The sequence below is a fragment of the Petaurus breviceps genome, unplaced genomic scaffold, assembly GCF_028583685.1.
Source record: "Petaurus breviceps papuanus isolate PSGF00001 unplaced genomic scaffold, PetGlider_PUasm1.0 115, whole genome shotgun sequence".
Lineage (NCBI taxonomy): Eukaryota > Metazoa > Chordata > Mammalia > Diprotodontia > Petauridae > Petaurus > Petaurus breviceps.
The window spans coordinates 6515602-6540587 of NW_027185612.1; the positions used below are offsets into that span (position 1 = coordinate 6515602).

General features: G+C 37.1%; 1 protein-coding gene across 1 annotated transcript in view; it reads left to right on the forward strand.

The window, feature by feature from the left end:
* The window catches only part of DPP6 (dipeptidyl peptidase like 6), a 990703-nt gene that overhangs the window by 644027 nt on the left and 321690 nt on the right, over positions 1–24986 (forward strand). Inside the window, exon 6 of the mRNA XM_069084788.1 lies at positions 14455–14507. Coding sequence (XP_068940889.1) covers positions 14455–14507 — 53 coding nt within the window. The remainder of the gene's footprint in view (positions 1–14454; positions 14508–24986) is intronic.

Genomic DNA, 24986 nt, shown 5'->3' on the forward strand with positions numbered 1-24986 from the left:
AGAATATGCAGGAAATCCAGTAGAATATCTGAGGGGTGAAATGAATGGAGTCCCAGATCTGGAATCAGAAAAACTTCTCTTCTTGAGCTCAAATCAAGCCCCAGACACTGAATAGCTGTGTGACCTTGGGTAAGTCACTTAGCTCTGTTTACTGTAGTTTCCTCATCTGTGAAATGAGCTGGAGAAGGAAATGGCAAGCCACTCCAGTATCTTTGCCAAGAAAATCCCAAATGGGGTCCTGAAGAGTCAGACATGACTGAAACAACCCAACAATAATAGTGGAATATGGCCTATGCAAAGCTATAATTCATTATAATCCATTTTATTAGGGTGTTAAACACAAAGCATTATGTGAATTTTAAGGAAAAAATTTGTTACTAAGAGAAGAGGGCATGGATAAATGGAAATTTAATGGAGGAGATGGTTTATGAATTTGGCTTTGAAGAAATCAGACAGGCAAAGAGGCCATAGGATTGTAAATTTAGAGCTGAAAGGGGATCATCTACAACCTAGTCTAGGCTATCTTGTCCAACTCCCTCATTTTATACTTGCAAAAACTGAGGATTGGGGTGGCTAGGTGGCTCAGTGAATAGAGCACCAGCCCTGGAGTCAGGAGGACCTGAGTTCAAATCCGACCTCAGACACTTAACACTTACTAGCCCTGTGACTTTGGGCAAGTCGCTTAACCCCAATTGCCCTGCCTCCCCCCCTCCAAAAAGAAAAAAGAAAAAAAAAAGAAAAACAGAGGATCCCAGAGGTGAAGTTTCTTGCTCGAGGTCACATTGCTAGTAAGTGGCAAGGCTGCAATTTGAAACCATGTCTTCTAATAGCAAATCTAATGTTCTTTACTTTGTTCCATGCTGTCATACAGGACATTTTAGGCACAGCAAACAGAATGAGCAAAGGCACAGAAAGGTACTAGAAGAACAGTTTGATTACTATTTAGAATGTATACAAAGAAGTTGGAATAACAAATGATATTGAGATAAATTGTTGAGAAAGATAAGCATCACAAAATATACATGGCCTTGAATGCTTGACTGACAGTGGGATCTAAAATTGGTTTTGTAGATGTTATGAAGTCCATGAAAAAATTTGAGCAGGAAGAAATTGGCTATGGTCCCTTAATCATTTTCTCTTTCTGGGTAAAACCATGAAGTCTGTAAGTTGAAAGGGATCTTGAAAATTATCGAGTTTAACCTTCCACCCAGTGTATGAATACATTTGAAAGTTCTCCTGAACAATGCCTATTTAGTCTCTGCTTGGAAATGTCTAGTGATAGAAGGCCATAGCTAAATGAAAGTGATGTAGTTGTTGGACATTTTTAATTGTTAGAATAGTTGAGGGTTCCTAGTTATCTAAGTAAACTCAACAATCTCAGTTTTTCCTTCATTTTTTCTTAAAATACATGGGCTGCATTTGAAGTAGCACTTTGTTATTCTAAGCTAGGGGTCTCCAAAGAGGGTGCAAGGTTCCCAAGGGTCAATGGCATGACCTCAATGAATGCGTGTTCAGTCAGAGTGGGAAGGTGAGTCACATCCCACTCCTCTGATAATGGCCAAACATTGGACTTGCCTCTAACATAACCATTCCTACTTTTATCCTCAAAACAATCCCTCACTCTCTTTCATCTCTATCTCCCACCTTTTGACCTGGGTAATGGTTCTTCAGGGAAGTATAACTTCAATACTACCTCCTGGAAACCTACAACAGCAACTACACAAATGTCATTGGGGAAATTCCCCTTCCCAGACTCCTCTCTCCCTCTACCCATTTCCCAAGATTTACCTCATTTCAGCAGCACGGGTATCTGTGGGATGGTGGACTCCATTCTTTGGAGCAGTTACCAGTAAAAGCCCATCTCTTTCCTTTTAATTTTGGGTGGAACAGAATAAGTCACACAGGATAAACAGGCATGAACAGGTTATAATCTGCATTACAGATCTCATCGTATTATCTTTTCCCAAAAGCTTACCCCTCTTCTAAACTGCCTTACTACTGTTGAGCACACCTCCATCTTTACAATCAACCACACTAGCAACCTCAATGTAATCTTTGATTCCTAACTCTCCCTTACATCATTTAACCAATTGTTTTCCAAGTATTATTGTTTCTACCTCTGCTTCTCTAGCATCTATCCCCTTCTTTCCATTCACACAGCCCTCACCTTAATTCAGGACTTCATCACTTCACACCTGGATTTCTACAATAGCCTTCTAACTTATCCCATTGTCTCAAGTGTCTCCCCTTTTCAAGCCATCTTCTTTCCACATGCCTGCCAAAGGAATTTTCCTTACTGACCATGTCATTACCTTAATCAGTAAACTCCAGTGGCTTACTGTTGATTCTAGGATTAAATTCTATTTCATCTTTATCTCACCTCTTTTTTTTCAGTTTTCATGTTGTATGTGTTTTACAACATATACAATTATTGGAAGAATAGTAATTGTATGCAATTTATAAATGAATAAATAAGCACAAGCTAAGAGTATAAATCAAAAAAAAGTTTACTAATATGAGTCCATGATGAAAAAAGTTTGCAAACCACTGCTCTAAGTAGCCAATCTCATATTGAGACACTGAGTCATCTTTCCCTGGAGCCTCTGAGCTACAGGGAAGAGTTCTAAGAAACTGACTCAAGAGCTAATAAGCAATGTCACTTCCTCTTCTTAGTAGAAGAATGTAGTGGTGAAGCAAGAAAATGCCTTGAGTGTTCCTAACTCAAGTTTCCTAATGCTGTAGGTGTAAGGTAGTCTTTTCTGGTTTTTCCAGCATTTCAGTATTTTTAAAATGGTTATCTGGCAGCCTGATATCTATTTGGAAAAATGATCTGTATCCAAGAGATGGGAACCTGGAAAAAGTCCTTGTTGAAGGAACTAGTTAATTTGCCACATACAGTAAAATCTCAATTAACTGGAAAGCTCATAAAATTCATAGGCTGTTGGAATTAGGAGAAGGCTTTCAGATCGTATAGGGCTCATTTTGAAGATTTGAAAACACCCCCAAAGAGATGAGGTTACATGCCAGAATGCTTAGGCAATGAGGTGTTAGAGTTTTCCATTAATTCAAACTTGTATCAGATTCTGTTACTGAGCAACTCTCTAAAATATATGAGTCCCATGTCCTGCCTTAGTCAGCAGAGTGCACTGGACAGAATTGAATCTTTAATATTTTGGAATGTTTCAGGCCCTTAGGATCATCATTCTCAATACATAACTGGAATAAGGAATTTGGGGAACAGATTCTTACATAGGCAGTCAAGAAGGAAACATAGAACCTTAGAATTAGAAGTTAATTTATATGCAATATCTGTATCATTTGGTCCAGTCTTCAGTCCAGTGTAAAACTCAATCTCCTTCACAATATCCTCTCAGACTCAGTTGTGTTCCCATGTTGGTGGGCTTCAAAGCATAATATAGTGGAAAACACATTGGAGTCAGATAAACTGGATTCAAATCTTAGTTCTGCCATTTCTACCTGTGTGACTATATATGATATCCTTTAACATCCATGGCCCTTGGCTTCCTTATATGCACAATGAAGGAATTGTATGATATGGCACCTCTAAATCCATAGCATAATATTATATAAATTCTCATGGAATGGAACAGCCACACCTAACAAAAAGCTATGGGGGAATGAATTGAATGCATACTTACCTCAAGACAAGTCCTGGAAGGGATTTTGTAAGATTTCATTTTCATATCACTCTTTAATATCAGCTTGTCGTCGTTGGGTTAATTCCCAAAATTGTTTTTCAATCAGTTAAGAATTCTGCTTAGTTCAGCCCTAAGTAAAAGGTTTTATAGCATTTGTTTCCTATTCTTAAATAGGCCAAAAGAAAGAAGCAATGATTCATGCATTCAAACGCCATACAAAATCACATGTTGAAAAGGAAAATACATCCTTCAAGGTTTCTGATGGCTCACAACATTTGAATATTTTGGGCAAGACTCATTTTGAGGAAAGAGGCATCACGATAACTTTTCAAAAACAATGACTATAAGAGAACTTTTTTTTTCATTTATCTATCTGAAAATCAAGTTCAGAGACCTGAAACTTTTCTTTTAAAGAAAGAAAAAATAGCATTTAGTCAGCACCTACTGTGTAAGTCAAAGCATTTGGACTTAATGCTCTTCAAAAAGATACTTTCTTTGTGTCTCTTGGTTGTTTGAGGATGATACCTGATCCTGGATTTTCAATCAAGCTTACTTTTAGAGCAGAGAGCAGACAGGTTAGACTTCCTATGGCTTCCCTATTATTTTTAAAGTAGCACTGTTAATCATTATTGTGTTTTGACTTTTAAGGTCTACCTTAACTGGAAGGCCTGTGTTAGGATTGTGCTCTAGATCCTGTATTTGCCATGCTTGGCAAATGTAGTTTATCTGTACCACCCACTCCTGATGGCCTACATTTTTTGTTTTATTCTTTCTACTTAGTGATTCAATTCAATTTGCCTGGAGATTTGATTGCATTTCCCATCCATACAGGCAAATTGTTTGTCAGCACAGACGCAGTATTGGAAAATTGTTCGGTCTTAATTCTCTCTTGCTTTTTCCCTGCCTTCTTCCTTTCAGGGTTCTGATCTGATATCCTAATTATATCTTCTCTTTCTCCTGACAACTCCTCTTTTCTCCTTTTGCATGTTTTCACATGTGTCTAAATTCAAAGTCATGGGCTGGGTATTTCTAAAGACAGTTGTAATTGGAAACATTCAATCATTTACAATTTTATTTTTAAGAAATCCTAGGTATTTAAAATGAGATGATAGTATTTAAATCTAAAGAGGGCTATAGAGATTTCCTAGTCTAACTGCCTTTGTTTTATAAATGAGAAAACTGAGGTTCAGTGAGTTTGAGCGTCTTGGGGAATCAGATCCCTTTTTCTGGATATGAAAAATTTCATGTAAAATAATCCACAAAATCATGTAAGATCATTAATGTGTATTATCATTCTCACTGTTGAAAGCATGGGTATTTCAGTTGGCAGTGCAACTGACTGGCAATCTGAGAGTGAAAGTTTAGGCAACTGTTGGTACAAAGACCGCTTTGACCAATAGTTTTCTCTGAGCTAGCTTTTTAGCTATGAAAAGGAGTTTTGTCCCTTTGTGTTTGCCAGGAATTCCCACCCAAAAGTAGATCCATGGAGCTGGGAATGGAGCATTAAATTGAATTAGAGGGCTTGGCCTCAGATCTCTTCTGTGCTACTCACTGCTTCTGTGACTTGTGTAAATCACTTCAATTCTCTTGGCTTGATTTTCCTTAATATGACAAAAAGTGGTTAGATTAGGTGATCTCTAAGGTCTGTTTCACCTCTAAACCTATGAAATTCATGTCACCCAGTCTAAAAGCATATTTCAGTGATAACTGTAGAAATTAGTCCATGAAAGGAAGACATGTGAAAGGTTATACTGTTAAGAACCAGTATCTGCAAGGAATAAACTTGGAGGTAGAACACATAAGTTTGAATCCCAATTAAAAAACAGTAATTGCGATTTTAGGTGAGTCACTTAATTTGAGCCTCGCAGCTTCAATTTCCTTATCAACTGAAGGGAGATACTAGTATTATTATAGTATAATACTAGTATTACTCACTTCATGTTATTATTTTGAAAATCAAATGAGATGTAAAGTGGTTTGTAGAGCTCAAAACCCTATTTCTATGCATAGTTTCAACTGAAAATGATCAAAGGAAGAATATTCCAAGCATATAGAACAGAATGAGCAATGGCATAGAGGAAGGAAAATACAGAACATCATCAGGGAATGATTAGTTGTCCTTGCCATGTGCCTCATATTCCATTTTTTTGTTGTTTATGGGGTACATAAAGGGAAATCACTTGAAGTATAGTAATGGAGTGATTATAAAACTCTATTGTTGAGGGCCTTTAATACCAAGCTATCAAATTTGGGCTTTATTCATTAGGCAGTGAAGAATTGTGGAAGATCTTTGAGCAAGAGAGTGGTATCAGTCTATCTTCCATGAGGAAGATTGATTTGACAACAACATGTAGGATGGATTAGAGGGAAGGAGTCATGTCATAATATTATTATGATAATCAAACCAGGCAGTAATCAAGGTATGAAGGGGGTAATATGGCAGAGGGGTTGGGAAGGCAGTGATAGATAGGAGACATTCAGGACTGAATCAGTAGATCTTTAAAACTGATGGACTATGAAATGGGATGGGAGGATAAAGAAAGTGTGAAAAATGAATGATATTTTTGAGCTTAAATTACTGAAATTGTAGCACTACAGATCAAGTAACAAGAAGAGTAGTTCTCAAGTGTGAGATGAGTTCTTGGAGTCTGGGGCATAAAATCATAGCTATGGAATAAGAAGTGTCCTTAGAGCCCATATGCATACATACATACATATATGTGTATATATCAGACCCTCATTTTACAAATGGGAAACAAAACCTCAAAAAGGCCTACTAAATTGCCTAAAATTGCACAGGTAGAAAGTGGCAGGGTGGGTATTTGAACCAAGATGCTCTGACTCCAAATCTGGTGTCCTTTCTACTGTAACCACATAAGGTAGCAATGGGGGATCCAAGATGAACCATCTAGCAAAATAGTTGGATATGTGGGCCATGAGCTTAGGAAAATTGGGAGGCTGAAGACACAAATTGAGAGCCATTTGTGTTGAGGTGATACCAAATGAAACTGATATATGCCATAATTAGAGTGTTGTTTTGACAAGAAAATGAAACAATATCTGTTAAAAAAAATAGCAAATGCAGGTCTTGTGATTTTAGAGCATTATATATGATGTATCTGTAAAGAAATGGGGTAATAACATGAATACTAAATCATAAGACAGGAAGTATGACTTTTGGACCCTGAAGAGCTGTGTGACTTTGAGTTAGTTACTGCCCATGGACCTACATTTTTCCAATTCTGAAATATTGTATTTTTAAAAGATTTTCTAAGTCATACACAAAAATTCTCATAAAATGCAATGTGGAAATTAATAATAATGATGATAGCAGCAACAGTGAATGAAAAGAAAGCTTTTGAGATTCTCTAAGAATATAAAGTAAAGGGATTATGATCTCAGATTAAAACTAATGTTCAAGTAAGGAGCTATCTAAAGTCACTGTGGTCATATTAATTCACCATAGAGATTGTTCTAGTAATGTCCCAAGCTGGCACAGAAAAAAAGGGAAAAGGAACGGTGTATGCTTTGAACTAAATAATAGATTTGAGATTCTTCCCAAAGAGAGAGAACTAATCCCATTAAGAAGGAATAGCTTTTTATCTTCCAAGTAATGATATGAATCTATCCATGTTATCAAGTGCAGGATCATGCAAGAAGGCTCAAAGGAAGACAAGACCATTTTTACCAAGAGGTTATTTACTACAACTGCTATTTGTGAATTTAACATTAACAGTAGAGAGATTTGGGACATGTATCCAACACTTGAAGAATAGTTAACTAAGACTTGTCAAAATTAATAACTACTCCCGACTTTGAATACATGTGAGCATCAATGATACTGAAATAAGGGATCTGGAAAGCATTTCTAAGGGAGATAAAGTATTGGCCAAGAATCTGAAGATCTCGGTGGAATAGATCATATATCCATCACTTGTGTCAATCAACAGCAAAGGAGAAGCAGTTTGGGGATGTAAATGACTGGTAAGAAAGGGATGTCTGAGAAACAGGATTTGAATTTCTGTATCACATATTCAATTATAATAATGATGGGATCTTGGCCAGGGATGGAATGTGTTTGACAAGGGCTACTAAAAGGCTATTTAGTCCTTAGAAATCCAGTCAAAAGGACTTTAAACCAAAAAGGAAGAGGGCTGGAGAAAAATGCCTGGGTATGCAGATAACTAAGAGATTAACTACCCTGAATAAACAAGACTAACATTAGAGTGGCTTTGAATTCCACAGGAGACAAAATCCAGGAAAGGAACCAATTAAAAAAAAACTCATGACCTCAGGCATTCATAGACAAATTCACAAAGTATGGGTATCAAACATGGTGAACCTCTAACTAGAATATGACTCTTGAAAGATTGAAAGGAACAGATTGGGTAAGAGAGAGGGGAAATAGGATGATAGGCTTCTGTTTTATGAAAGATATACTCTAATAACTAAAATGCTGGAGGGCACTAGGAGAATATAAGCAGAGGTAGAAACAGAAGGCAAGATGAGAGACTCCAATTATCTAGCCATTTGCTACAGTTCTGTTTGTGTCTGTTCTCTGACTCAAATTTGTGAGTGGCTACCAGTTTATTGACTTAGAGTAAATAGTGAAGGGAACTTTCTTTATTCTGGATCTTATTCTCACTAATGAGCAGAAACAGATTGAAGAAGTGCAAATTATAGGAAACTTGAGGGAAAATAAGTATTCCATTTTAGAATTTAAGATGAAGAAAAAGAAATAAAGAATAAGAAATGTGGGTATGATTTGACCAAACATATTTGACTGAACCATCTTGCCTCTTGTATACTATTATAATCACTTAATAATTACTTAAATACTTTATAGTGGGAGATAGCTACTATTATTATCCCCAGTTTAGAAATAAGGAAATTGAGGCCAAGGGAGATTAAGTGACTTGTTTAGGGTTACACAGCTAATGTCAGGCCGGATTTGAAGTCAGGTCTCCCTGACTCTTTATTCCAGTGCTCTGACCAGTACACTAAAATTTCCCTGGATAGGGTCAGCATTGCCTTAGTTATTAAAGTCTTCATGTCAACAGCTTAACTCTGGTCCACCACCTGCTTTGGCCCCACCTTTCCATTCTGGATCTCTCTTTTTTTTACTTGCTATTTGAACATTTTATTTAGATTTTCATGTTTTCTTTGCCCTTATCTTCCTCTCTGGTTTTCTGGTCTACTACCTTCATCTGGCTTAGGGTGCCTATGTACGTACTGACTCTGAATCGTTCACCAGAATTTGGACTCCCAGCTCCACTCTACTTGTAAGCTGACAGTTATCTATCTAAACCTGATTGACTTGTGTGGGCATTCCTATACTCTGCTGCCATCTTTGAGCTCTTCATCCTAGCTTCACGTTCTAGTTGCTGTTGTTCAGTCATTTATCATGACCTCATTGGGGGTTTCTTGACAGAAAACACTAGAACAGTTTGCCATTTCCTTCTCCTATTCATTTTACAGATGAGTAAACTGAGGCAAACAGAATTAAGTAACTTGTCCAGGGTCACACAGGTAGTAACTGTCTGAGGCCCAATTTGAACTCAGGTCTTCCTGACTCCAGGTCCAGCATTCTATCTACTGTGCCACCTAGCTGCCCACGATTTCAGTATTAACAACTAAATTTTGGCAAAGAATATTTTGACAGATTTTTGCCTTAAAAAGGAACAGTTTGCAAAGTGCAATGTGATTATAAATAAATCATTCATTCAATGATCCCATTTGATTTCAGGGTCGCTAATGGGAGAAGGGAGTGGGGATTTTGGCATTAAGGATATGAAAGCAACTTTTAGGTATGTGATTTAAGAGGAATGTCTACTGTAGGCATTTGGTGATAGGTAAGGGATTGTGTTACACCACAGGCTCTCTGATAATCTTACTTCGCAGAATAATTTGACATTTACCTAACAGTTCATTTGAACTTTTAGTACTTTTGGCTAGCAGGAGCAAAGAAGGAAAACTAGATAACAGAAGGCTCTTATTTTTCACAGCTTCCTGTCATCAAATAAATTTGTAGAGGTACACAACGGTAGACTGCAAATCTCAAGCTTGGGAGTAAGCAGTAAGACTGGCTTCTTCTGTTCTAGTCCATTGTATTCAACATAAACAGACCCTTGAATCAGCCTGTGATGAATATAGAATATGAGCTTGTCATGGGCGGAGCTGAATGGTAGGAGTCCAGAACAGATCTCTGTGGTCCTGTTTGGCATTAGCCGCTTACAGAGAGAGTGGTTTGGGGGAGCAGAAAGCATAATTTTCCTCATCTGGCTTTCTTTCATTACCTCCCAAGCTGTTCTATCAGCTCACAGAGCTACTTTGGAATCATACTACAGCAGTCTTTGATGGGATCCCTCCATGTGGCCATCTATTTAATACACAGGAGCCAGTGTTCTTATGCTTCTCCTGGGGAATCATAGCTGCTTTATCACTCTAGTAATAATAAAAGAAAAATCTAGAGCCATATGCTCTTGTCACATGTTCATGGCTCTTTGAAATTTTTCTTTATTTACAGTCCTTTTAAAGAGATCTCAGCAGCTTTGCAAACAGCAAACCCTACCTTGATACAGCAATAACTTCCCCAAAATTGGTGAGGAAGAGGATGTTCTGAAGGAGTAGATGCTCAGATTCATTGAGTGTGCATATGACAGCATAGATAATGTTTCAACGAGTGAATCTATAATCATAGAAGCATAATCATGCAATAGGTCTCAAACTTTTTAGACTCTTCACAAAGTCTTAAAAATTACTGAGGACCCAAAAAGATTAGTTATGTGAGTTCTGTCATTTGCCATATTGGAAATTAAACTGATAAAAATTTTAAATGTTTATTAATTTATTTAAAATAACAACAAGCCTGTTATATGATAATCTCACTAAATCTGTTTTATGAAAAATATATTTTCTAAGACAAAAAATTGAAATAAGTGGCATTGTTTTACATACTTTTGTAAATCTCTTTAATGATCAGCTTCATAGAAGATAGGTGGATTCTTATATCTGTTTCTCCATAAAATATGTTGCATTATATTGTTTGGTTTGTTTATTATGACAGACTAGTCACATACAGATATGTAATTGGAAAAAGAGGGGAGTATTGTAATAAGCAAATAATGTCTTAGTATCACAAGGAAAATAGTTTTGACCTCATGGACTCCCTGAAAGGAAACCTTTAAGAATCACTGATCTATCCACAAGAAGAACTGATAAATAGAAGTATATATAGTATGGTTATATAGAGATATAGATATATAAAGTACATCTAGGTATACATACATATATGTATAACCAACAAATAGTATGTACAGTATGGATATATACATGCATACATACAAATATACACATTTTTAAATTTAATGGTAGCCATCTCTAGGGCAGCATGGAGAGGGAGGAAAAAATATAAAAAGCACACAGCAGAGAATAAACAAAAATTTAGAAGGAATTATAGAAAGCAAAAAAAAAAGTTTTGAAAACAACATGTAGTACTTTTTATATAGTTTTTCCAAAGAAGAAAGAGAGTAAACAGTATGAAACATAAAGTTGTGGTTTTATAGTGAATCCTCTTTTTGTGTTGTGCTGTATACATAGAAATACTCTGTGTCTTTATGTATTTAAGTCCAAAATTAATTTTAAAATGCTTTTAATTTTTTAAAATTAGAAAAAATCACTGATCTTGACTAAACCCTTATTTAATAGATGAAAGAAATGGGATCCAGAAAAGGGAAATGACTTTCATAAGCTCCTTTGGCAACTCAGTGGCAGAATCAGGATCGAAACCCTAGTCTCCTGATTCCTGGTTCAGCAGTTTTCACTCATAACACATTGCTAAAATACATTTAATATTTAGACTATGGAACATAATTACATCTTCACTGAAATGGTTAAATTGAATGTTAGGATAATTTCAAAGAATTCATCTGAATTCATTCTGTGAATTACTATTATAGCTGGAGGGCACCTTGGAAACTCTCTAGTCCAGGAGTTCTTAACCTGGGATCCATAGACTTCCCCCGACCCGATGGGGTTATGGATAGTTTTCAAGGGCTCCATGAACTTGAATGGGGAAATAATTGCATCTTTATTTTCACTGATCCTCTAAGTGATATTTAACATTTCCGTCCTCATTTTGAAAAGGTGTCTAACACAAAATGTTAAGAATGCCTGATTTATTCCAATTTGGAATAAAGTAAGGAAACTGCAACCCAGAGAAGTGAAGTGACTTGTACAATGCCTACAATGTTATGTGGCACATAGCAGTTATGTCCTAAATGCTTGTTGATTGACTAATTGATTTCCCAGAATCATATTCGGGGCACTCAAGAGTACAAGAATTGGAGTCAATATTGACTCCAGATCTGTCTCAAAGTACAGTATTCTTCATTTCCATTATAGCATGGTACCTAAGAGTCAGAGTCAATTTCATCTATCCCTTTTAGCTTTTCAATGTAATGGGTAGAAGTTTTGATTAGTGAAGAATTTCCCATAATCATATTGTAGATGATATAGAAGATACTTTGGTTGGCAAGATGTCTTCCAAATAAGCATATTTTAAGTACGTGTTTCTTAGGACCTTGGGGAAACCAGGTTTACCTAATAAGTGCCTTACTTCACCCTGGGGTATTATCTAGTGATTATCCTGGAGCACATTCAGGTTAAACTATTCCTTAGGCATTTAAATACTGCTGTGTACTATAAAATTTCAGCTCTCAAGATCCTGTGAGGATGGAATCATTCCAGACAGCAGCTTTCAAAATAAAGGGTTAATATACAGTGTCAGAGCATTTTGATTTTTAAGTGGTGTGTTATGAGTGTTTGTTTTTGCTGAAAATCTTTCTAGAGTATGCTATTCACTTCCTTGTCCTGCTAAGTGGTCTATTAAACATAATTTAATGAATAGATGATTCAGGGTCACTATTCCAAGCATCATTTATTGTGGTGTACTATAGCTATGTTTATAGATGTGTCTACAGAGGGAGATGACATGGGGCATAGGACAAAATGGGTTCTGACTTGTAGAATCCTTGATTCTTGTTTCTTGAAACAGTCCTTGATGTTGCCTAACTTTTGGCCATTGGGTCATTTCCTGAAAAGGTAAGTGCTGCCTCATAACCTCAAAGACAGTATAATTACAGCAAAAATTAATTAGCACATCAAAGGCCAAATTAACTTTCTCCCAAAGGTTTTTTTTTAATATCCCTCCAGAATGTTGTTGTCAACTTCATTGTTTTTATCTGTATCCATTGACTTAAGACATGGCATGGTGTGATAGAAAGAGCCTGGGGTTTAGAGAGGAGGTCTTGAGTTTGAGTACCAGCTCAGTTATTTACTATATATATATATATAAAACCATACCCCTTACTTTCTGGTGTGTAAAATTAAGGATTGAACTAGATGAGGGATTCTTAACTTTTTTTGTGTCATGGACCCCTATGGGACCATGATAAAGCCTATAAATCCCATTTCAGAAAAGTGTTTTTAAATGCATAAGAATAAAATGTATAGGGTTACAAAGAAAACCAGTTTAAATACTTATCAAAATTTCTTTTAATAAACAAGTTCATAGACCCCAGGTTAAGAACCCATGGGCTCTATAATCTCTAATGTTCCTTCCTGTTTTAAATCCTCTGATACAATTCTATCCGTGATTTCTATACCATTCATTCACACAGTGAACTCTAGGCATCTACTTGATAGTTTGCACCCACTTTCTTGACTCATGCCCTAACTTTGGGCCATTTCAAGAATTCATGTTTAAGTATTTTGCAGTGATATTACCTTGATGCCTGTACATTTTACATCATCCCCATTAGGAGAGAAGCAAATCTCCTGCCTGCTTTCCACTTCATCACAGTGCCTCTGTAGAGCAGAGAAGTAGTTCATTTTCCTTTCATTGCAGCCCAATGCTAAATTCCATCCGTTCCTTAACATTTGGTTCTCTAACCAGGAAGTAGAGAGAAATCATGGCCTAAAGTTGATTGAAGGAATGAATAAGATGGAATTTCAGTCATTCATTCAAATGCTACATTCTCACATCTGCTTTGGTAGCCAGTGGAGCATTGGAGGACAAATGGAATAAAACATGGAAGACTATTTTTGTGACTTTGGCTCAAAAACCCTTGAAAGTTTTCATATCAGCTTTAAAGGAACAGCAGATGCATAAACACACCCTTCTTTTGACATCAATAAAATCATGATGAAGTCAGTTACCTTGCGGCTTCTCAGTAGGTTTTCCATCTGTATGGCATCCTTTGGGAAGTTTAAAAAAAAGTAACACACCAGGTTGTATAGAGGGGTGATTAATTTACCCAGCTTAAACTTTCCTTGGCCTCAAAATGGGGTTTTGCAACTCAGTAGGTTCAGGGAAATGGTATTTCTGGTTTTACCCTTTGCTACCATTTCCAGAGGACTCCAGCAGTGAGTATCTATTATTGTCCTGTTGTGTCTAGCTATAACCATGTCTGACTGCCTCCAAATGACCAAGGTGTCCTCATTAATACCAGGTGCTATATTTAGCCACAGCTGGGAACATGCTCCCTTAATTTAATCACAAACCTGGTAGCCATGGGGATGACACTGCCCTGGGTACTGAGTGGAAAGGATGAAAAGAAAACAAACATGTTATGTAAATTAACTTGCTAAGTAAATAAAAAGCTTTGCTTCCTGGCTTGGGGATTAACTCCTTGTGTTCTAAAGAGGTTTTACTAGAGTTGGCAGTGATGAAGAAGTAAAGTGTATATAGTTACAGACTTTGTTTCATGGCATTTTCTTTGTTTGTCTCTTACAGATTTATCAACACTCATATACTGGATATTATTTCCTGAGCAAAATTCCTTTTGGGTAAGGTGCTTCCTTTTTTTGTCCTTCAGAAAAGACCTGTGTAGATATACATAAAACAGAATAAGGGCAAGAAAGTAATTATTGAAAAATTTCCTTAGAACCTCAGTTAGGGACTTCCCTTCTCTAACGACAAAACCTTCTAAGTTGTACGGTAGGACTGAGTGGCATCTTTGGGCTGTGGTAAATCTGGGGAAGTGACCTTGAGGGAGGGATGGTTTGTGGCAGCTGCAGAGGAGAGCAAGGAGCCCTTTAGCAGTTGAGTTGCTAAAATACAATTAGTGTTAGTGAGTAAAATAGAGTTAGTGTTAATACCCCTTGAAAGATTTTCAGTCAGTTACCCTTTGGTGACACTTCCTCCTTTCACCTACTTAATGCTATTCTCAATATTTATGCTCTGACTTCTGTTGATTGAGGTGACTTTTATTATTTATCATAACCAGATATCACCTGCAAAAAAGATATAAGTAGGAGAGGAGAATGACCTTGCTTGTGCTTGTAATTTTTTTTTTATCAGGTAAGGCCAGGATGTTACCCTACTAATCTCTTTTGGGGCTATTTAGAGGAAGCTGAAGGCACAGCAGACAGAGAGCTGGACCTGGAAGCCCTGAGTTAAAATTCTACTATAGGCACACTCTACCCCTGTGACCCTGAGCAAGTCACTTAATGACTGTCTACCTCAGTTTTCTTATCTATAAAATGGGGTTAATAATAGCACGTGCCTCCCAGGATTATTGTGAGGATAAACTGAGATATTTGTAAAGCACTTTGCAAACTTTAAATGCCAGCTGTTAGCCACTCTTGACTCACTCTGCCTTGTCAGTACTATTCTAAAAACAGAAATGGGGCAGAAGTTGAGCAATGTTGAATAAAATATAAGAAAGACGTTTTCTGTTTACCTTTGCATCCATCCCTTTTCTTCAGGAGGAAGAATCTTGGAGGCTGAGAAAATTCAGGGGGAAAAAATCATATACTTGTCTCTTGGTCTTCCAAAGAGAGTGTAGTTTCCATTGAGAGATATTGCATTGCTATTCCTTATGTTTGGACTATAGAGAAATCTTTTTGTATTCACTTGACCAGAAAAAGCATAGTACTCTTAAGGTCAGGTCATGGTACACCTAATTGGATTTTTCTTTCTTCTGTTTCCTTCAGAGCGCAATCATCCCTGAAATACATGCCTAGTTATAAGATGTAGGAGTGAGTAGGAAGGGCAGATAGGTAGTACAGGGGACAGCGTGCCAAGCCTAAAGTCAGAAAGGCTCATCAGTCTGAGTTCAAATCTGGCTTTAGACATTGACTATCTATGTGACCCTAGGCAAGTCATTTCACTCTAACTCAATTTCTTCATCTGCAAAATAAACTGGAGAAGGAAATGGAAAACCACTCCAGTATCTTTGCCAAGAAAACCCTAAATGAGATTAAAAAAAATTAAGACACAACAGGAATGACTGAACAACAAAGTAGGTGGGGAAACAAAGATTGGATGTGAGAGGCTGTATCTCTCATTCCCTGCACTAAAAAGCAAAACCCTACTGATATACCATCCCCATCTTCACATAGCCCTCAAGACAACAGTGGGGATTTTTTACTATGCAAAGTGGGAAGAGAGGTTTGTTTGCAACTCATTGTGGTTGTGGGATGGTTAAAATTGCATAGGTTCACAGAAATGTTGGAAGTCAAATTTCAGTTTTGATAATGAAATAAAAAGCTTTAACAAGGACCATTAAGTAATTGCTCCATAAGCATGTGTTAATGAAAACAGAGATGCCTACAGACATAAAGTTCAAATAGGATGCTTGTGAGGTTCTAGTCTAGTAAAAAAAACCCACAATTCATTAGGAATTCAAACATACTAAGTTAGGCATATTGTATTCTTGAAAATATATGAATAGATCCAGAAAAGATATGATTCAAATACCCTATTGAACTTTTGGATAGATCAAAGCCATTAGTAATAGATTGCCTATAGTTGCAGGGCTAAATATCAGTGGTATTTTTCTTTTTTTAAAAAAAGCAAACAATAGCTCAAATATGCCTAAGGAAAAATTATTATGTTATTTTTCATGTAGATATATATCTTCTAAGGTCATGTCAACCACAAATATAATTATGTCTTAAGATTTATCTAACCATTCTGGGAATAATAACATTTATTGTAGATGGCAGATATTATATTGCATCTTATAATTCAAAAAAGAGGTATAAAAGCATTCTCTTCCCATCATGTTGAGATAACATACTAACATAACATTCATAACTTATGAAAGAAAATTCCAAGAACCAGGCATTCAAAGTTATCAATGACATAGAAAATAAAAAGATAATACATTCATATACTAAAGGCACTATTTCAACATGTATAACAATAATAGCTGACATTTGTGAAGGGCCTTCCAGATACAAAGTAATGTTAGCATTCTATCCTGTCTAATCCTCACATGATTCAAAGGGAAAATATTTCTTTCCCATTTCACAGAAAAAGAAACTGAGGTTTAGGAATGATAAATGACTTTCCTTTAGCTACCCAGTTATCATATGGTGGATACTTAGACTTCAATCCAGTCAATCTCAGTCCAAATTCACTGTCCTTTCCCCTATACCACAGTACTATGTAATCAGCTGGTACTTTATAACAAAGATCCTTTTGTCACTTTATTCAACAAATATTAGTAATTTGACCACTATACACACACCCTTAGTGGGTCTAAACAAATCCAGGTTGTGCCAAGTTTCACTATATAAGAGACAACAAATAGTTCTTTTAAAAAATGCAGAATTGGAGTGGCTAGGTGGCTCAGTGAATAGAGCACTGGCCCTGGAGCCAGGAGGACCTGAGTTCAAATGCAACCTCAGACACTTCACACACACACACACACACACACACACACACACACACACAATAGCCAAGTGACCTTGGGTAAGTCACTTAACGCCAATTGCCCTAACTTCCCCCCCTCCAAAAAGAAAAGGTAAAAAAAATGCCGAATTTCTCCTGCTATTTCATAATATACAATGTAAATACTGGGGCATGGCTCAGATACAGGAGAAATACTGTTCTCCATGCTGGACAGAAAACCCCTATCCTACTTTCCTATTTTGGTTATTAATCAAAATTTCCAAAGAGTCTGTAGGACCATGTAGGCACTTCTTTTGATTTGTTTCCATAGTGTCACGTAAATACTAAATATCAGTGATAGGATTGGAACCTTGTGGCTTGTCACACTAGCTTCTCAGCAGCAAAACAAACCCATGGTTTAGGAATGCTACAGGGCAGAAGCATGTTCTGTTTTAGATTTGTTTGACATTGGATCTGCTTTGTTAGATCACATCTATAATCCTAAGGAAAGAAGCATCATTTGCTCTCCTTAACCTCACTTTGTGCTGTGGAGATCTTGGATTTCCTCATTTTACAGATGAATAAATCAAGGCTTTGAGAGATTCAGTTATTTACTAAGCATCACTAAGCTATCTAGTGGCAGGCTAGGATTCCCACTCAGATTCTCTGACTATAGGGCTAGTGTTCTTTGCACTGAATCATGCTGGGTGGTACAGAGGAAGTCAAGAAAGACTCCTAATAGGTCTATGGGTAGTGTCCATGGAGTGAGCCCTAAGTTATGTTTGTGTTTGATACAAAAATGAGTAAAATTTTTCTCCTTTAAAAAATGAAAAGATCTCTTATTGAAAAAAAGATCTCATATTGAACATTGCTTTTAAGTAATATCAATAAACAGATAATGCTTTTTGACATAACTTTTTAAAAAAGGAAACAACTGAGATACATTGGTAGCCTTCCCACTTTCTTAACTGTCCTCATTTTACCTCACCCAAATCATTACTTGGAATTAAAAACCGTCCCTAGTGGGTCATCTTCAACCTTTGGACTTGCTCAGCATAAACCACTCCAGGAACCGCTAATCTCAGGTGCATTTGTCTCTTTTTCAACCATAGGATATTCAAGCCTACCATAAAGGATGTCTTAGTTGACCCTTTCAACCTCCCTTCCCTGAGAGTTCCTTTCTCTTCACTCCTTGCAGAAGGGTGGGATGGGATGGGGTGAGGCAAATGAGCCTGACTTCCCTTACAAATGTAGTACAAGAACTTCAGACAGGTTTTCCAGAAGCCACTTTCTCAAAGGCCCTGTATCTCTTCAGTAAATCTGACAATTATTGAACAAATCTTAAAGCAGAAATTGATACCGTTCATCAAAGTATTTCAGAAGGATAAGGCACTTTGCCTTAAGGATATATTGGTTCTAGTGCTAATCATGTTCCTGGGTGGTTGGTATAACCAACTAATTTCTCTTCTTTTTCCTCCTCCACTTCATCCTCCCCTTACACTTCTCCCTCCTTTTCTTCCTCTTTCTCATCTTCCTCCTCCTCTTCCTTTCCCCCTCTTCTTCCTCTTCTTTCTCCTCCTCTTCTCCCTCCTTCTCCTTCCCTTCCTCTTCTTCCCTTCTCTCTCCCTCCTGCTTGAGGTAATGTGGCATATTTGACTTGAATTTACAAGACCCAGGATCAGTTCACAACTGTGACTTCTTCTAATCGGGTGGTCATGAGTACTTTATTTAAACAATCTGAGCTTCAACTTCTTCAGCTATAAAATAAGGATAATAATTATGGCTCCACCTACATCACAGTATTATTGTAAATATTATGCTCTGTAAACCACAAGAAGTGCTCAAAATTTGGCTCTTTGCCATTACAAGATTTTCTTCCTAGCTGTGGCATGTCTCTATTTATGCCATGGCAAATGACAGGTAGCAAAGCATAGTGTAAAAAGCATTTGGATTGGGAGATTTAGAAACTCCTCTATTTAATATGTCTATGACTAGCACCACCCCCATCTGGAGTTTCAGTTTCCTTATCTGTCAAATGAAGTTTCCTGAGTTTCCTTATATGTTTCAGCACATGTTTAAGGGCCCCCTTTCCAATTTCAAATTCTGTGTTCTGTGGGAGTTTTTTCTTAACCAATTTTAGCATACTTTTATAAAATCATATATGTGCACATGTATAACATAGTATAAACATATACATGTGTATATATATGTTTGTATGTTCATATTCATATATGGAGGCATAATGGATAGAGACCTGACCAGGAAGATCTGATGTTAAGTCCTGATACATTTAAGTACTGACTTATATGATCATGGGCAAATTACTTAAGTTCTCAGTACTTTAGGCAATTCTTTGAGACTGTAAGTTGTAGACAATATAAAGACATGCTTTGAGGAGTTTACTCATTTATGAGGTCCTTATACTAATGATATTGCAGGGTTAGTCCCTATCTCTGTGTACATTGGCTTTTATGCTAACCCTAGAGACTATGGAGGAAAATCCCTCCAAACTTTTCAAGTTGTAATATTATAGAAATATATTTGTAGGAAACTTGGGAGTACACAGTTCTTTAAATTTGTAGCATTAACATTTCGCTCTTATATTCTCCCAGTGATGCCACATAGCTTAGAATTATAGAATTCCATGATTTCAGAAGAGCCTAAGTTACAAGCAGTTCAAAAGTCAGAGGAAAGATATTGAGTAAAATCATATTACCAATAACAACTTGCTTTTAAAATCGAGAGTGTGTGTAACAAGAAAAATAGGTGGACCTCACATGTATAGACAATAAGAAACTAAATTTAGATAGCCAGTGATTTATCAGTAACCCTAAGTTTCTAAAAGATGTAGAGAAAGGTTTCAGAGTGTTGAGTGGCTTCTCTGCAGAGGATTTTTTTTAAGATTTTGGATAAGAATCATACAGAGTAAGAAATAGTAAGGAGATTAGAATCTACATCCACTGGTATAGGGAGTACCTTCACTTGTGACCATTATAATAGAATTTTATCAATAGCTTTGTCTACATTTTCTAAGTTTCCTGTCTTCAAATAGGTACAATTATTTTCTTTGCATGGAGTAGGAAATATTTTACGCCATCCACCCCACTCCACATATCCCCATTGAATGTTTGGTAGGTTTTAAAAGTTCATATATAGACCAGCAAACAATAAACTCAGCAGCAACATTACAGGCTTTGGTCAAAGCCTTTATTTTCCAACTATAACTATGGGGACAATTCTGATGTAGGTATTAGCCAGATATTTTCCAACTCCCTTTTAAGGAATATTTGAATACTAAAGGAATGTAATCTTGGTTTTCTAGTGGTGCTCTTAAAACCCATCTGTCAAAATCCCCAATAATCATCTTTCTAATTTGTTACCCAGTGTCCTTGACATTGAGAGACTTGATAGAAAAATTACTGGTGAAACATATCTATAGTTTCATTGTCCAACAACATGGAAAGTCATGACATTTTAATAAATTATTTACCTGCCATAATTTTATATCCTTCAGTCTTTCTTGTATTCCCAGTAGACATTTTTCAGTTGGACTTGATAACTCAATATGTATTTATCAAGTGCATACCATGGGTACAGCATGGAATAGAAGGCAAATTTCTCGTCCTCAAGGAACTTAAAATCTAGTGGAGAAGACAAGTCACAGGCTTTAGATGTTTGTGATTGAGTAAAGTACAAACTAAAGCTTTGGCAGAATGTATTCTAATGTAAGTTGGGCTTTGCATATAAGAGACTTCACTTACTGACCACAATAGTGAGGGTAGCTGGCTGTGAGTAGTGAGCCACCTCCATCAGAGCCTTTATAGTTTATCACATTTCCTTTCAGTCTCTTCCTTTTCTTGTGCAATTCACAAGAAACCTAGTGGATGAACCTTCCCTATCACAGTGCTGAATATTGGCTCATCATAACAAGCTGCCTTTTTACCTGCCAGGAGTGGCAGGAACACAGTTGTGATAAATGCAAGGGAGGAGAGAAAATGGGAAGGTAACAGAGGGTGAGAGAAGATGCATCCTCTGGAAATGCATTACATAGTTTCCTATCCTGTCAGTAAACAGGAAAAGTCCCACTGTTAATTGCCTTCTGTATCTTTTCAGAACCCTGGAGAGCTCATGGCATCTGTCTGTTAATGCTTTTCTCTGAGCAAGTTAAGAGGAACAAAATTAGGTTATATACTAATCCTCACTCATTGAAGCAGGGTCAAGAAAGATTTCATAATCCCACTCGTGTCCCTGCTAACGGAGTTTGGCTTATGGTAGACTGTAGATTGATATTTGTTGTTTTCTCAAACAGATTCTGGATTGAAAGCCAAGAAACATAGTTTACATTTCCAAGGGAGCTGCCTAGTTAGAATTTGTCCATATCACAACAAAGACTGCAGTGAGAACATGTTGTCTTCCTGTGACACAGCCACACAAATACCTTTTGTCCTTATTTGAGACATGCCATGGTATGTGTGAGATCCATTCATAGGCAGGAAAGCTCTGCCAGGGCTACACACTGATCTGAGTGGCACTCAGACATAGATGCCTACGCTGTTTTATACTCATGAGTATCCAAAAGAACCTAGACTCCTTTGCAAACATGATAATCTTCAATCTGCCTCAAACTAAAAGCTTTCAAAACACAGAGACTTAGCAGAAGAAATTCAACCAACAGGAGAGGAGGAACAGATAGATATAATCTCTTTCAACCCGTTGAGTACTACAGGGGTCAAGAAGATGCAGTGAACCTAAAGAACATGATCTTGCCTTTGAGCTCTTTTATTCAGTTATAAAAATGTCTCCATACCCCTTCAACAGTCTACAATACATCAGATATAAAAGAATGGCGGCACATTTTTCCAGGAGCATTTGTATCTTAATTCTATCCAAAAAAAGATGAGAAGAATGAGATAGTACTAATGATGATTAAGTGAACTGTTGTTTTTTCAGGGAAACTGTGACTGCTCTGGGACTTGAAGGATGATGGGTTCCCAGACCTACCTCTCTTCCCTGCCCTCAACTGCCCCAAACCAGGTGCTGAATTGTTATTTGTCTGGGGTGTCCTGAGCTAGCTTTGGACTAAAGTAGGGTTGTAGCCTCCTTTAAAATGATATCTAAAAGTAGTTTACACATATGCACTTTGACATTTCACACACAATCTTCCATGTGATGGTCATAATGATCCTGTGAGATAGATTGTACAAAAAAAATATTAACTTCATTTTAAGGAGAAGGAAGCTGAGACTCCAAAAAGGGTGGTGATTTGCCTCTCCATAGATTATTTTCCCTCAACCCTGCACTCTGTTCATGCCCTGATCCAAAAAAAAAAAGTCTCCAGTAAAACTTGTCAGACCTGAGCCTCTTGTAGTCACTTAAGTTATGCTATCATCTTTATGGATTCTCTCATATCACTTTCAATTGTTAGCTACTTTAAGTGTTCCCTGAAGTGTCTCCCCACAATGACTAGGGGGTCCCTGAAGGCTAAGTTCCATTTCTTCCTCATTAGACCATGGATCTCACAATTCTCTTTTAAGTCTTATTTAATTTTGACACTAAACTCTATGCATGGGTTTCAAAACAAAAGGTTTTCCAAAATAAAAATAAAAAGAAGGAAAAATCAATATGTTTATATTGTTTGAAATGGTACCATCACAGCACCATTCATCCACTGGGGCTTGATACAGCATTTTTATCTGTTTCAGCCTTAGAGGCAGTGTGACAAATACTGACAGTTTACAAAGAATAATAGTCATGATTTCAGGGAAAATATCTTTTTAATAAGTGAACTTTCCAAGAGTTGAGTGGGCTGCCTAGAGAGGTGCTCATTTCCTCTTTGTAAAGGTATTCTGATAGGCTGGATGACTAGGGAGGTTGTGTGCTATAACAGAAAGATCACTAACTCTGGAGTTACAGAACATAAATTTGAACCCCATTTTTGTTGTTTGCTGGGTATGTGATATTGGACCAGTTACTTTCTATGAATCTCAGTTTCTTCTCTAGACCTTAAATGTTAATCCTATCACCACTTAGCATGGATACTATAAGGAGGAAATTCCTATTTTGCATTTGGATTTGGATTTGTTAGATTTGTTGGATTTGGATTAGTTAGGGTCTGATGTCCCAACTCTTTTATTAAAAAAACTAATTTATCACAAAACTAAAGATCCTATGAGTTCAAAATTACTCAACAAGCATTTCTTAAGCACTTTCTCTGTACTACAAGCTCTTCTGTCATTGCTATTATGTTACTGAAATAGGAAACACCAATATAAACCCTCTCAGAAATCTTCCTCTCCCACTAAAACTAGGCAAGGTATCATATATCTGAGGATAGCAGTCCCTGGAAACTGGTTATCAATTTCAAAAATATACATTAGAATCTGAAATCAGAAGATGTAGTTTCATCACATTGCTACATCTTCATTCATGTCCATTTTTGCAGCAAGCATAAAAGCAGGAGAATTTTTATTCTACTTGGATCTGGTCACCTCTGCTAACTGTTTTCTTTTCAGTCTCTTTTCAGTTTGTGTGTATCTGTGTGTGTGTGTGTGTGTGAGAGAGAGAGAGAGAGAGAGAGAGAGAGAGAGGGAGGGAGGAAGGGAGGCAGGGAGGGGGGAGGAGGAGGGAAGAGGCCAAACTCAGGTTGCCCTTGAGCACCACCTAGTGGATTTCTACATGTAGTCTGAATATTTTCATTTTTGAAAGCTATCATTTAACAGGTTTTGAGTGGATAGGTATTTAGCCCTTGAATCTTAGAGCCAAAAGGTATGTAAAGATCATCCAGTTTCTTTTCCTGATGAGAAGCCTAAGGCCCTGGGAGATTATTTTCCCTAGGTCACAAAAGTCGTCAATCTCATAGGTCAAATATGGTTAAAAATGTAGTGATCCTTTTTTGATCTTGGACATTGAATGTGTATTTAAGTTCCAGAAAACTTCATATTTAAGCCTACACTCAGAAACAATGTAATTCAAGGGAATTTATAAACAAATAGGTTGAAGTAGATTATAAGAACCAGTCTTATTTTGGGTCTAGAGGCTTTTAAAAGAAATTCTTCTGGCCTAATTTGTAGTAATGACACCACCAGAAGCTGGACACTTTGGACAGGGCTCAAAGTTGCCAACCACTCTGTAAGAAGTGTTGCCAGCTAGAAGGTACAGTGCATAGAATGCCAGGCCTGGAGTCAGAAAGACATCTGATCGCTGAGCTCAAATCTGCCCTCAGACATTTACTAGCCATGGGACCCTGGGCAAGTCACTTAATCCTGTTTGCCTCAGTTCGTCATCTGTAAAATGAGCTGGAGAAGGAAGTAGCAACACACTCCAGTATCTTTGCCAAAAAAAAAATCCAAATGGGATTATGAAGAGTTGGACATGACTTAATCAACTAAACAACAACGAAATGCCAGGGGAGGTGACAGCCCTGGCAAAATAGATTGTATAGCTTAACTTATTTCTCCTATAATATATTTATGTAGATGATGTTTAGCTAGAAGGACCATCCAAGGCACTTAGGCTATGGAGAATGTAGACAGGGGTGGTGATAACCCCAGGTTTTCCTTTGGTAATGATGGGGGCTGGGAGTAGTGGGGAGGGAGAACAGAGATTGGATATATGTACATGAGCCTTAGGTCTTAAATAGTATTAAC